This window comes from Phalacrocorax carbo, chromosome 3 (genome assembly GCF_963921805.1).
Source record: "Phalacrocorax carbo chromosome 3, bPhaCar2.1, whole genome shotgun sequence".
Lineage (NCBI taxonomy): Eukaryota > Metazoa > Chordata > Aves > Suliformes > Phalacrocoracidae > Phalacrocorax > Phalacrocorax carbo.
In genome coordinates this window covers 42,400,456-42,415,738 of record NC_087515.1, presented here as the reverse complement: position 1 = coordinate 42,415,738, position 15,283 = coordinate 42,400,456, and the positions used below count along the sequence as shown (strand labels likewise).

The window sequence follows — 15,283 nt, the reverse complement described above, 5'->3', positions numbered from 1 at the left end:
GGCTGTCTCAGGATTTCATCATGTTCTAGGTGTTGGCTGCTCTCAAAGTCCCAGTTTACCTTCAGTATGCACACATGGACATACCATAGAGGAAAATTCTCTTTCCTCCCCACCCTGACACACTGTACAGAAAGGTGGGGGGCAAAGCATTTTCCAGATCCAGATGGTTGGTGTAACACAGAGGATATGGTGAAATCCATCTCTCTGTTTATGGGTTCTTCACACAAGGTGGAAAAGCTTTCCATAAAAACATGAAAAAAAAAAGATGGGAAGTTTACAAAAAACAGAACAGAGGTGGACAAAAAGCTGAAGATCTACTGTACCTTTTCACCTAAGAGAAATCTTTAATGGCTTCTTTACGCAAACTATAACCTGTTTTGTTTTGAGCTAAGTGTCCTAAAAGAACATTACTCTTACGAATACACAGAATTCTACCGCGTTATGAAGTCTGATCACTTTATCCCAAAGCTCCAGATTGCCCCTGACAACTAAGTTCAAGAATGGAAGCCAAGTCCTGCTGGCTCTATGAGGTCCATATGGGCCTAAAGCTCCCCACTGGGGGTTCAATGGGGTGCAGCCACCAAGTGCGTTCTCCTCCCAAAGCCTCTGCTGGACCTTTTTATTTCCAAAATGAGGGAGAAGAACAAGGAAATGAACCTCATTAGGAAAAAACATCCTGCAGTTTAATTGAAATGACAAATGCAAAGTTGAAAGAAAAATAGTAAGAAAGCTACACATCATAAAACAGTAGAATAAATATATATACATATAGTGATTTTCAAAATAGCCCTATCTTAAAAACATATAACAACTCTCAGGAAAATGGCAGGCAATGCTCACAGAGACATTTTGTTTAAATATTTGCTATTTTAATTTACGAACATACATGTCTATTTCAGGAAAACATGGGGTTATGGCATGAAGTTCTGGTATTCTCTTTTTATTGCTCCTTTGGAAAGAGAAGTGTATGATTTTTGCTCTTTGTTCTACTTCCTTAAATTACTGAACACAGCTGGATTTTGTGTCCAAAGGGGGAGCAGCTCATTATGTAGAACGTTTTACCCTGATGCTGTTCTGGGAAAATGGGTTAGAGGTGTTCATTTGGACTCAAACCTTTTAAAAAACTACTTCATCATAATCCACTTTTGGCAACAAACTGACAGAACGCCTTCACTGATGCTTAATCTTCTCTTGATCTTCTCTTCTTTTTGAAGTTAGTATGTTTTCAGTGGGATGTTTGCTTCTAAGGGCTTTTCTTCTCATTCTGATCATGTAAACTGGTGAAGAGTGTGACAATCCTCCCTACCTGTGTAGCTCTGCTGTTTTTTGCTGACAGGTGTATGACAGGTACAATTTCTGTGCTGTCAAGAGCACAGAAAGCATACTTGTTAGTAAAATAACAGGAGTACTCCTGAGATATAAAAATCAAATCAATCTTCAAATGTTAATAATGAAGGTCTTGAACTCTGCATCTTTTAGATGATGGCTCTTCCATCTTCAGTGCTTCCAAATTACTGGAATCAGATTCGCCCTTATCCAAGATGACAGTGATACCAGATAGAAGGTACCCTCCACCTCCGCTCATTGTCAGTTTTGGATGACTTCGATCTGGTAAGACCTTTAAAAAAACAAAACCCAAAGCAAACAAAAAACCCCAAGCATCTGTAAAAACTCACTCTATATGCGCACATCAAAATAAGTTTATAGTATAAGATGTAATCTTTTTATTCCAGGCACCACAACAAACAGCCATTTGGAAAGCGTATTTATCATTAAAGGGCAAAGTATCTGCATACCAGAAACCAGTTATAGAAATACATAAGAATCCAGGCTACTGCCTTACTGGTTGCTTCTTCATGGCATTTTCAGCAAAACAATAAAGTCAAGGTTTGGGATACATGACAAGTTTCATTAATGTGTTCGGAACTGGTGTACTTTGCAAGAAACCACAGCTGGTCTAACAAAACAGCATTAAGTTATGCAGTAATTTCCAGTTCTGTCACTATAATCTGTACATAGCTACTCTGACAATAAGACATAGCAATGAACCATTGCTTTCAGCGACATTATACTTCTCTGTAAATGCTTTTTTCTTCAGTTCTGCTTCCTCCTTGCCTTGACTGCCATCACAGGTCTAAGCTGATTCAGGTGTGTCCAGGACATGGTGCAGTATTGTCCTGAAGTGCACCTGGACATAGGAACCCTTGCCAAGCCTAACTTGTATGAACATCTTCATCTATCAATATCATAATCATTCCCAATTTGTATGCCTGATCAATACTCAGTAGTCATGGTCACACTTTAATTAAATAATCCCTCAATAAAAATTCCTTACGGACTCCAGAAGCCTATGGGCAAGGAAGAAGTCAGTAAAACGCAAGTACCTCTTCAGAGGTGGTGAGCTGCTTAGAGATCAGACATGCTTCTGCTTCTTCATTGCTGAGAGGGTACTCCACATTTGCAAACATCTTTTCAAACAAAGGTAGTCGAACTGATGTTTTTTCACTGTGGCAATGTTTCCCCCTCTCCTTTTCATTGTTCAGTTCCCTTCTTCTTACTTTAGTTCCAGGAACTGTCTTGTTTGAAGACACTAACTTTGTAAGTCACCACCATTCTTACCATTACAAATTTTTTTTCCAGCTATCAAACCAACTTGAACTGAATAAACATTTGTAGTATTTTACTACATCTCTCTTATACGACATTAGACTGTCCCTCACTTTAGGCTAGCCACTAAAGCAGCACAACTACTAAATCGCTCAGCGTGCTACAAAATATTTCAGCAAATTTCTAAATGAAATGCTCTGGAATAAGAAGAAAATAAAGCATTTCCTTTTGAAATTGTTGCAATGCAGCATTAAAACTCTTCAGAATATTTTCCCACTGCTCTCAGGTAAAAGAAATGCATAAGCATAGTTTCAGTCAGACCCAAACCCACCTATTTTCAGAGAGTGTTTTGCTCCCCGGTATTCATGCCGTTTTAACAACCACTTACTGTAATCTTTACCTGGTAGTTTCGTAGCCAGGTTTCAGACAGCTTTAGGTTAATAACACCGCCTCTTTCTCTCAGCTTTGTGTAACATTCTAATAATGGCTTAAAAAAAACCAAATAGCAGGTTATGGAGCAGAATAGTTTCAAACTTGAACTGTAACAGCTAAAATACAATACTTGATTTACCTCTTTATACTGGCAGTAGACAACAAAAGGCCTTGAAGGAGCAACAAATTCCAGTAAAGAAAGTAATAACGGAGTGGGATGAAACTTGCTGGCTACAATTAAGCTGTGAAAGAAACTTCATGTGCATTAGTTTTCTCTTCTAAAACCTATTCATCAAGTGACATTTTCTCCTACTTAGGACAGCAATCAATTATAGCTTAAATGTTGCCAATCAGCCTGTTTTCATGGCTCTAGCAACTCCACAAGTATAAAAACAAATCAGTTTCCTACTTGCATAATTAAGGGGATAAAAACTTGTTCCTGAAAGTGCAGTGTATTAAGCACATTGCAGAAGCACTCATTTCAGGTGTGTTGAGCTCCACAGTAATTCTTACGACCCAAAAATTTGCATGCAATGCTTTCTCTACCCTGAGACCATTGTCCAAATATAACTTAAATTTTGTGACTGCTAATTGTTGCTTAGAATGTAACCTCAGCCATGATTCTTTAGACTGGCTAAGTTTTATATTAAAAAGTTATTACTTAGAAAAAAATCCCTTAACAGGCACGACTAAAAATCTTTTAAAACAGAAATTATATTCTTGCCAACTTAAAGGCTTCATATTTTGTTCTTCATCCTCATTTTAATATTGCATTATAACTCATATTTACAGATGCTCTAAGATTCTCTAAAGGTATCTAGAGTCTTTATAAAAAGAAATTACTGCTAATCTATACTGCAAGAAATAGCTAAGATTCAATGAGTTATTAAGTTGCATTTGTGCAGAAAGAATGGGCTAATTAAACTACTTCTCTAGCATACAGTTACTGTATGAAAAGGTCCATCAATTAATTAACATTTGTTCTCCAGGGGAATGTACAGCACTGGAGATATCAAACTTACCTAGCAAAAGGGAGGTAAAAATTGATGTTCAATTTTCTAAACGCACGGAGATGAAAAGGTGAGACAGTTCTTTTACAGTTATTTCCATTTCGGTTCTCTGCTGGCCATGGCCTTGCAGGCTACAGATTTAACCCTAATTCCAAACTTCAAAAAACTTGTGCTTAGTAATTAACCAAATGGACCATAAAGAAAAAAAGACTCAAGACTCTGCCTCAGAAGGTTTGGAGTGCTGCACTGATGCTGCCAGGAGCTCTGCCAGACAACAGGAAGGTCAGTGAGAGATGAGAGAGATTCTGAAAAAATCAAATTCTGTTCTCTCGTATGGCAGCACATATTGCTGCCAGCAGGTAGTCTGGCCAATCACAAAATTCATGTAATGGGCAAGAACGGGGAAGGAGGTAGAGGAAGAGCAGGGAAGAGTAGAGAGAGGGTCTAATTCTGAACAAATGGAGTGTCTATAAATCAATTTCCGCTTTCATTGTATCAGAAAAAATTAATAGCCTATCTTAAAAAAGACAGAAAGAATACCAAACCCCTAATGAATGTCTTCCCTTTCCCCCCCCCCTCAAAGACCTATGACAGACTTCAGCTGTCATAAAGGGAACTGAACAAATAGGTCTAGCAGGACTGTTTTACCATGTAACAGCACAGAAGACACAAATCTTATTGAAATGGTATCTTCTACATTAAGTAGTAAATATTGTAAAATTCAGGACCTCAAGAAGTAATTCTCCTAAAGTTGGTGCCCATCTTTACCTAACAGCCAGTTTTTCTTTCCTCTGACAGTAAGTCCTAATCTTTCTCCCCACCTCCAATTGTGGGGAGACAGCTTTCACCTGTCTTTTCCTCCTTTCTCTCTTGCAAAGCAAGAAAAAATCCTAACTTCCCTGCCTGCTTCTACTCACATGCCAAGTCGTTAATTCGGAGCATTTCCTTATTCCATGCCAATTTTTCCTGACTTAACAGTGCATGTTCCCTGTGGTTCTTCATATAAACAAATGGTGGGTTACAAAAGGCAGATGACTAAAGAAAGGTGACCCTGACTGAGTCATCTGGGACAGTGCCCTCAGGCAGCTGTAAACTTCTCTTACCCCCCATTACGCTGAAGAGTTCCTAAAGAGAGAAATCGCTCATCCCTTCAAGTATATAATTTGTTATAGCTTTCATGCATTACAAAGGACAAAAGAAGTAGATAAGTGATTGAAAACAAATGAAATACTAGATAGGCTTCCTTGAACTCAAACTTAATCAACAACTGAATATATTATTTTACACCACAGGAAGGCTCAAATCAAGCCAAATATTAATTTTCAATTTGCCAGACCATGCACATACATTAATTATAATGATGGGTGCAGGAGACAGCAGTAAAACCGTAACAAAACACTACCACTGTTTATGCAGCTTAATGGTCATTCACAGGCATCACCAGCGGTGCTGCTGCTGCCGAAAAGATGCGCAGTACTTCCTACAGACCTCCTGTACCAATTTATTGCTTCAGAGAACATGGAATGACCAGTCTCTGCATCTTTACAGAAAAAGCTATTTCTACCACTTCAGTATGCTAGATGAGATAGACTAAAATGTGAATGAGCACAAGATAAAACAGTTAATGAAAATAAAACCAGAAATTATACACAACGTTTAAACATAGCCAAAAAATGTGTATTAAAATCTATCCGGTCAGAACAGCTTTATTCCCAGTGAGCTAATATTGTTATGAGGAAAAAATGAATATGAATGTTACTAAATTAACTCAATCAGTGTTACTTGATTAACTCAAATCACTTCAGCATTTGCTAAGAACATTATGAAAAAGTCACAACCACCAAGTGTTCTTACACTATTGTGGGGCTGAATTTCTAGGAATATGTTTATTGTACTTGTTTTAAACCTCTGATACTAAATCTTTGTGCTAAATTGTTCCTTGGGAACAATCGATCCTGGCTAAAGCAGGTAAAATGAAGTTATGTGGTTTTGCTTGTGTAAAAAAAGAAGTGAGTTTCTAAAAACAAACCAATCGACCAAACCCTAAAACAACAAACTTGTTTCCGATTTATTTAAACTTAAAACCTTGGGTTCCGCTTTGCCAATTAGAATCCTCTCATTTTTTTATCAGCAGTCATTTTTTATTACATTCTACCTGGATTCTGTTTCTCTTTGGATTGATTTTTTTTTTCAATGTTTATTCATGGCTAGTCAGGAAACTATGACTTTTAGACCATGAAATTTGAAATCATTTAAATAACAAAAGTCTCAACCAGGTAGGAACCAAATAAGACCCAAGACACACCTGGGCTGACTGCTTGCTTTTAAATATTAAGAGAAAAATTAGGGTACTATTAAAACAAAGGTTTTATTTGTTTGAAAGAAAATTATGTTCTGCAGATGTATTTTCAAAAAGAAGACCTTTCTGACTACAAACTCACCCATCTGCATTCTTCTCTCTCAACAAAGCAGCAGTTTCTATTAGCTTTTTCCTTCTCTCCCATTGTTTTCTTTGCTTTTCCCGAACCTTTGAACAACAAAACAAATAGTTTGCGCTTTAACTGGTAATTACATATCGGATCACCATTGCACGGACTGAATTTTCATTTTTTGCATCTTAGATGTCTTAATGTTAAAACAAAAAACAACTTCCTAAGTTCCATTTCAACACCTGAATAAGCTGTATTTCAGCATGCCTGATTCAGATGGCAGAATTTTAAGTATATAGACATTGTAAAACTTTAATAGCCACAATAAATATTCTTACATTTTCTTTATTTTCTTTTTCTTTACTCTCTCTAAATTCTATAACTTCAGCACTAATGTCCACTGTTTCTTGCTCTTCTGTTTGGTTGATCTCCATAGCTGCTTCAGTCGTAGACTCTTCTATTTCCTGTAGGGAAGCCTGCTTCTCATCAGTCAATCCATCACTTTCTTCTTCCACTAGTGTGTTATCTTCAGGTTCTGATGGCAGAGTCTCTGTAGAAAATGTCCCAGAGAGGAGACTACCCACTTTGCTGAGAGGAAATTCATGAAGAGTATTGAAAAAAAGTTTGGGAAATCCAAAACAACTGGTAGCAGCTCTAACAGGTCCCCCTCCTGGATACATCTGAATAATGGATCCATAGCCTATGAGATCAAAAGAATCAAAACCACATTGGAAAGCCAGAATTTCTTGAATTGCTTAATTTTCTAAATTTCTGAAGTGTTTAAATGACGCATTCATTTAAGAATAGGTAAGTAAATTGCCTGCTCTTAATCTAACAGGCTGCTGAAGGTAGCCTGTTAAATGCCTCAAGATAGAAAACCTCTACTGGAAGGTCAACAGTTACTGCAACTCAAAAGGACAAGGTAATTAAAAGATTATGCATGTATTAAACACGTATTTAGGATTAGCACCAAACATATAAGCAGTGAGAAACTATTAGAAAAGCTAATTTAATTAAGAATTAAAAGGACAAATTTTCTATAGTATTTGTTACTTATAACCGTGGAGTGGTTTTGATAAAAAATAAAAGTTAATTTAAAGAGCAAAGAATTTCCTCAACAACCAGACCTTAAAGGAAGAGATGCCAGATGTTTAAAGATACTAAAAAGAACTTTTCAATAATTATATTGAAATTGCATCTTATTTATTTCAGAAAGTATCCCTATGGCCAAAACTTGCTGAAACAAAAACAATGTATAGAACAACTGCCTGTGTGCCTCTCTGCCAACAGAATGCACACCTTGGTGCAGAACATTACATCACACTTCCAACCCTTCCAGGCTTCTGGAATATAACTGCAATCTTTGTTTAGCGTCTTTGAATGATTTACGACAGAATTAATTAACTGAGTTTGAGAAATAAAAAAACAAGTCAAACTTCTCCTGGAATACACTCAAGAAAATGTCATATATTACTTTTAAAATACACATTTTGCAGACTTTCAATCTCTGGTGTGGTGAACAAGAGGAATGACAACATTTCAAGTGCTGTGTGCTGTCTGAATTCCAGTGTTACTATTCCTGTTTCCTGCCGTTCACCTTCCTGGGCTTCCCAGGTGCCTGGGAAGAATCAGCATACAAGCTCCTTACAGCCTTTTCTGAACACAATGTCATTATGGTAAGACAGAAACTAAAACAGATCTACATACAGCAATATCAACTTTACATTTCATATTTTTTTAAACAGTGAAAAATAAATCCAACTGAAATATGCAAAATACAACTTTCTCCAATGGAAAAACAAGTATCTCTTTGAATACTGGAGACAGAAAATGTAGATTTTAAAAACTGATAAAGTATTTTGAAGTACTGCCTTCTAAAAGCATCACAGAGATGCCTATTTCTTAAGTTTCAAGTAAGCTCTCAGTCTGTACATTACTAAAGCTGCCACGTTACTTGCCTCCCATTCGCTCCATCACTGCACCCAGCACAAGGCCTGCACATGTTTCCACTACAATCATCTTGTTGCCAGCACGGATGTTTCCTAAAGTCAACATCTGAGCTAGGGTGTCATATCGCAAGTGGCTAGAGGACAGAGGGTTTTAAGAAATACCAAATTAGTTTTCTTGCAGTTAGAAATACTCAGGAGACTGTCAAAAAAAAAAGTTGGATTACAGGCAGATTTTCAGGAAGAGCACTCGTGGCCTTCAGAGTCACCATGCAGAAACTTATAATTAACCATCTGAGAATAAAGAAGTACTAGAACCAGAGCCAGCAAGAAATTATCAGGGAATGGGTGTTTAGGTTTACAAAGAAAATAGCAAAAGTAGGATAAGAAGTAGGGTGCACATCTCATGCTGTGCCAGTCAAACAAAATACTTTTTAAACTTCTTTTCAATTTTTTGTTGTTCTGTCAGTTTTGCAAAGAACAAATGGTGTTTGAATGCACTTCCTAATCCAGTAATGAATCCTCAGTGATTTTCATCCATTTCACAGTAGCACACTACCTGCAATCCAGGATCAAAATCAAAGTAGTAGAATCAAGGAAGAAATTAGTATATTGGTATATTACAGGTATTTTGAAAAGTATTAAAATATCTCTGTTATAACGTGAAAAAAGAAAATTAAAACTTACTTAATTTTTCCAGGTTCCCTTGCATAATACATTGTTGAAAGAATGCGAGTGGATGGTTTCACAATTGTAATAACTGCCTCATATCTGTAAGAAACACATAGTAATAGTCTTATTTCAAGCTCAACAAATTAGAGAACTACTAAGTATTTTCCAGATTTTAAAATTAACTTACTTTTTTTTCTTCTTCTTTATGTACTTATCTTGAGCAAATTCTGTTTTGTCTCGAAATGTTGTACTGTTCTCTATTAACTGTTGAACTATTTCCTTGGAAGAGACAATTTATTTTCATTATAGCTGGTATTGATTTCTCATTCATTTAATATATAATATTTTTTTAAACAAACACTGAAAAAATTTCCTTCCAGTAGAGGCATGTATACCATGAACTTCTACTGACATTAATGGTAAAGTGCCTTTCTACTAATCAACGTGACAACTGAGGCACTATCCTGATTATGTGAGGAATTTAATCATATACTTCTACCTCAAGGTGTTCTTTAGCTACATAATGCCAGCATAAAAACATTAAAACTCAAGATGCTTATCCAGGAAACAGGATATTTTGTGGTGAAAGAGTCTGGTAGGTGCCAGAACTAAATCATGAGAAAGGGCAGATGTGTATGGCCAGAAAGGAAGAAAAAGCAGGATTGTTCCTTCCAGCAGCATCAGCAAGTCATTACTTCAGCTCTTACTGTGAAACCTCAGCACCTCCATATTCTTATCCTATGCCAAATGTCAATGAGACTACCCTGCTTTCTCTAAGTGATTAGCTGTTTTTAAATTAATTTATTTGTTTAGAATGAGGCAGAGTTATGTTTATTGTCAGTTATTACAGCACAATTGACATATATTCTGTCAGTCTAACATTCCCCATAGCAACTGGTTTGCATGACAGTACTTTAAGTCCTGTGTGAAGTTGTATGGGCAAAAATATTTTACAAAAACAAAACAAACCAAGGAACCTGATGTCATATGTAACATTTTCTTTAACCCAACTCTCTCTTCAGGTATCTTGTCTGACTTTAGTGCCTCTATCTCTGAGGGTCTCTCTTCTCCCATCCTGTGCTCGTTCTTCCCCTACACTCTGGCTATTTACCCCACTTAATTTCTTCTGCCCCCCAAATGGTGCTAAGACTGCTGTACCAGCTCCTTGCACAATGTCAAACTCCTTAGCATTTACTGTTTCCTATACAAGACTCCCCTGACTTCTTCCTTCTCCATTTCCCAGGTTTCCCCAGAATTGCAGGTTTTGTTTCCTGGTCTCCTTGTTCTGATCTCCTCCCTTTGCCAATGGAGGGATCATTAAGACCTCCAACAGAAAAAAAAGCTTCCATTGCTCAGGGTTTGTCCCCATGCCTGCAGTACAAGAACAAATGCTAGAGTGCTATTTTGGTTGTGTGATCAAAGCAGTTTAACTGCTAAAATCCTAAGTATTACACATGTAGGAAGAGCAATAGTGTAACCTGGCCTCACCAGAGTTTGGAGAGGGTGGTGGTGGGGAATAACAAAAGGATTATTTTCAGTGTGGACACGGCCTCTCCCACTGAACTTTAAGAAGCTGCTCCAAAACATAGCGGTGGAAGTACTTCTCACATTCTATCGCTATTTTTCAAGCCTTTATTTCTTAGAGCCCTTCAAGCACTTAAAATGTACTATTAATGGCATGAAACAGCATCTCTTTCTTTTTTTGCCTTATTCCTGGAAAAGGTTAAATGCAGTGTTTGGGTTATTTGGGGTTTTGGTGGCTTTTTTTCCCGCCCCCAGTAAAATTTACAGCAAAGGCTGAGCAAAACAAGCCAAAGGAAAGCTGCAGCACTATGCAGTGCCCTGGGAATACATGCCACTTGAAGTCTGCATCCTAACATCTATCCCTTGGCACCTGGGAAGGACTTGGGAAGTGATGGGAAATCAAACCCCATTAACACTGTGGCTGCTTTATTTCAATCATCTCTAAAGTGTGCCTGCATCACAAAGACATGCCATTCACAAACATGAGTTCAAATTTTACCAGACATTTATGGAAGAATAATATCTATTACTGCTAACACAACACAGTCTAAAATGAATATTCAGCTACAGTCCAGAAGACAGAGTTAACTAAGTAGGATATTTTAATAACCTAAAATAATGGTATGGTAGATGTATGGCACAGACATGCTAAGGACATACAGAAAAGTGAGAGTGATCTTCTGCCACAGATAATGAGAATGAATGGAAAACATCAAAGCTATCACACTGATTAGTAGTACATTCTTCTCAAAGAGGTAACACCATGAGCAGCACAACCATGTAAACAGAAGAAATACAATCCTAAACTCCTTAGACCCATTCATTATTAAGCAGGCAAAAGCAAAACAGCTGCTCTGACAAGCAGCAGCAAACAGCAAGATGCAAACAGGAGAGGAACTTGATGTAAGCATGAGCAATTTCTTATTTTTATTAGAAAGGGTAAACCAAAGATGAGAGAGAATTTTGACTGATAACGTGTGCAGAACAGAATTGGCTGCAATGGTTTATTAACATTTAAGATGGCCTCACTTCTTGTTGACGAAGTGTGGGGTAAAATCAAATCCTTTTTCTAACAGAACGGAACTGATCTCTTGAGAATATTCTTAGCTTTTGAGGTGCAGATAAAACACAGGCATCACATGTGTTTGGTAGGTACTGGCTAAAGACACACTGACAGTACATTTGTCACACAGTGTTCTTTGTTAATAATTTGGTGTTTATTCATAATCCTTTCCTTCTCCTTTGACAGTTTAACTATTGCACGATTTTAATATGTCTGTAATATAGAAATAATATTTTGACTCTTATAAAGAAACAAAACTAAAAGGTGATTATGCAAGCTGAATTTCCTTCACAGTTTTAAAATTTCCTTTTGTCCGTTATGACTTCTGATGCCATAAAAATTCACACTTTACTCTCTATTGACAAAGTTGCCAACCTTACATGAAGTTTTCTGTAAAATTAGCCTTTGCATTTTTGTGAAAACAGATCTTTAGGAAAAACATGACTTGAGCAGAAGGACAAAGAAAAAGCACTGAAGTCTATGCACTGATAAAAAGAATAGCCTATTTTATAAACTAAAATATAACCATCAAGGTAGCACAGAAACGACACCAAAACTTTATTTTTACCTGTCCTTTAATACCTTTGTCCTTCAAAGCCTTTATGTCATCATGAGTCAGTTTCTGAGACTTTCCATCGTCAACTATGTTACGATTATCTGTACCTGCTTCTTTTGTTTCTAAAGGAAAAGGATATAAACTTGTAAAATCTAGCTCTAAGTATCTTTAAGTTGGATGAACACATGATTTTAGTTTCACAGAAAGCAGACTACTCAGGATTAAACCCACATACTTCACAGCCTTGAAAAGTATTGCCTAAGCAATCAATAAAATGTAGCATGTAAAATATACTTCAGTATATATATATTCACCAACTAACGTTCAAATTTTCTCCCATATTAAAAAGCTGATTTGTTACAGGACTAGTGAAAAAGCAGATCAAGACAAAACCATGCACTTTTACGACAGAGCGAAGATAAATAACTTTAAGTTAACAAATGATTAACAGAAAGCTTTTTCATCACCTTTGGTATCACCAAAGAAACAAATTAACTAGAACTCAATTTTCTGAACACCAGTCAATCCTCTGTAATACCTGTGGTAGTGCCTTCCACCTCTTGCTTTGGCTGGAGGTTTCCACCACTGGTTACTTCAAATGTAGTTCCATAAGTATGTCCAATGGCATTATCCAGATAGAACCACTGCTTCTCAAAAATAATTTTTCTGAAATAATAAAGGAGTTAATGATATTAAAAGCATTACTTTTACTATGTCTGAAGCCCACAATAGTTGAAAGTAAACTATAGCTTCATGTATGCCATTTTTATCTATGTCCTTGAAGAAAACCAGGACAAGCATAAGAAGTGAAATACTAACTACTATTAACCACAAAGCCACATTAAAATGAAACTGGTTAGGAAAAGAACAAAGAACTTAAACTGAGTATACAGTAAGAAATCTTTTTTTTTCCATTCAAAAGAATTCTAAAATGGCAGATAAAACAAGAATATAGCACTTGAATTATAGAGTATCATTTTTGAAAGTCAGAAACAAGGCAAAGAATTACATTTATCTAAGGTATATTAAATCCAGGCTGGGTCATGCAGATTAGTGCAAAATGTTGAGCATGAATTTGTCTTTTGCAGAGCTCCTTTGAAATAACATTTGCCAAAGAACTATGAAGAAAACAAACAGCAGAGTGTGTCATGTAATCCTAGAAATGTTTAATATGGGGGGCAAAAAAGGGATTTTATTACCCCTTTCAATTTGATTGCACTAAGGGAGGTTTGCATTTTTCCTTCTTCACACAAAGGACCCACAAAGTGTTTAACTTTCAGGCTGGCCTACAAAGGTTTCCTTGCTGACCAGAGAAATACTGATCTTGTAAAATGAAACAGGTGCCAGTGTCTATGCCACACTCACATTTAAATCAAAACTTACCAATATGAGTTCTTATCCTGATTACACTCATCACTAGTTCTGAAGCTAAACAAAAAGGTTGAGTTATTTCCAGTTTCCTACTGGTTGAAGTATGCAATTCATGCATATACTGTAAATATATTACCCGAATCCCAAAATACAATCCAGAATTTAACTAAAGCATAATAAAAAAAAATTCTCTCAGAGATATTACCAAATCCTCTTAGTAAAAAAGTTAATAATATTATACTTGCTCATTTATTAATCCCTGCCAACCCAGATTTTAAAAGACTAATAAATCATAATGCTTGAAATGACTGAAAAGAATTTAGATAGATAAAAAAATGTACACGTGCTCAAATTTCATTTTGAAGACCATTCTAAATGGAATATCCAACCACAGCTATTGTCATAGCTATTCTTGGAGTGTCCAAGGAAAGTTAATGCAAAAGTTATTTAATTTCCTGTGGCAATATTTACTCTTAGATGCTTTTATCCTTTCTTTTATGAAAGGGGTTTTAAACAAAAACTGAAGAGGGACCTAATGAACAAACCTTGGCAGTGCTCTGCAGGCTAACAGAGTAGCTACCTGATTTTGGTGCCAGATTCTACTGTTAACATTAAGCCTGTCAATAACCACTACTCCCAGATTCCTAGGTCTGAGCTATGCTAGTTTTAAACCAGTCTCATTCAAGCATAGTACCTTTAAATCTGCGTGCTACTGCATCAGATGTCTAGCCACATTACCCAAAACTGACTTCTACACATAGGTCTATAAAATTGTCTGCTGCAATGGGAAGAGCCCAGGCTGTGTCCGCTGATTATAGTATTTCCTGCTGGGGTGCAGGCACTTCTTGATATGCCAGTTGGCCTAGGAAAAAGAAATAGGAGACCCTTCATAGCACCCTCTCCAAAGCAGTAACTATCCAGAACTGACAGCTAGCATCTTCCTATGGTCTAACACCGATAAGAGCACTGAAGCCAGCCCTTGTTATTAACAAGGCAATGATGCATCCTGCAGAAATTACATGCCACACCGAGATAAGCAGGATGAAGATATGCTTCTCAGGCTGCTGCTCCTTTTCTCCTATTCAATCAGCACCAGTTTGACAATGACAACATAAAACCATATTAAACACCTTCCAAATTCTTACAACAAACGCAGCCAGGAGATCTTCCAGTTTTTTCCGTCACAGGAACTGAGGCAGCATTAAGATCTTTCACGCTGCCTACCACATCGGCCTAGCGAGGCCATTATTTCTGTCACAGCAGGAAGGCTGTGGGTCACATCGGCCGCACCGGGACCCCCCTACCCTCAGGCGGGGCCGCGCGACGATCGTTGGAATCGCCTCACGGGTGGGTGGGGGAGGGGAAGGCGCAAACATCGGCCGAGAGGGTAGACGACAAGCGGGATCGAAAGCCCCAGGCCGGCCCCTCACCTCCGCCGTAGCACGGGTACCGCTTTGAAGACGTCGTCCCGCTTAAGGACAGCACAGTCCCCCTCGCAAATGCGCGGACCCAGCCTCAGGCCGTCCTCCATCCCCACTGCCGTTTGAGGGCCTCCCGTCACAAGGGTGGCCAGCGTGCAGGCGCGGAAGCTGCGGGCAGGCGGCGCCTGCGCACTGAAGCAGGGCAAAGCTGAAGGGGAGGGCGAGCAGAAGTGACTCCCCCTCGGAAGGGAA

The 15,283-nt window shown here is 37.6% G+C and overlaps 1 protein-coding gene across 1 annotated transcript; it reads right to left on the bottom strand.

Moving 5' to 3' along the window:
• Positions 1–667: 667 nt before the first annotated feature.
• Positions 668–15,223, bottom strand: TRMT6 (tRNA methyltransferase 6 non-catalytic subunit). The gene is made up of 11 exons (XM_064446705.1): positions 15,041–15,223; positions 12,778–12,905; positions 12,252–12,361; positions 9,284–9,375; positions 9,112–9,195; positions 8,437–8,561; positions 6,817–7,178; positions 6,491–6,576; positions 3,179–3,281; positions 3,008–3,094; positions 668–1,618 (listed from the first exon to the last, which is right to left on the bottom strand). Exons 1-11 carry the CDS (start codon positions 15,139–15,141, stop codon positions 1,445–1,447), a joined length of 1,452 nt encoding a protein of 483 aa, XP_064302775.1. The 5' UTR covers positions 15,142–15,223; the 3' UTR covers positions 668–1,444.
• Positions 15,224–15,283: the final 60 nt, after the last annotated feature.

What these genes read in the sequence shown, in the direction of transcription:
- TRMT6 (XM_064446705.1), bottom strand. Translation starts at nt 15,141, where the DNA reads ATGGAGGACGGCCTGAGGCTGGGTCCGCGCATTTGCGAGGGGGACTGT. An exon ending in ATAAAGAAGAAGAAAAAAAA is followed by an intron (nt 9,196 to 9,283) that starts GTAAGTTAATTT and finishes TGTTTCTTACAG; the next exon opens with ATATGAGGCAGTTATTACAA. An exon ending in AGGGAACCTGGAAAAATTAA is followed by an intron (nt 8,562 to 9,111) that starts GTAAGTTTTAAT and finishes TCTGTCCTCTAG; the next exon opens with CCACTTGCGATATGACACCC.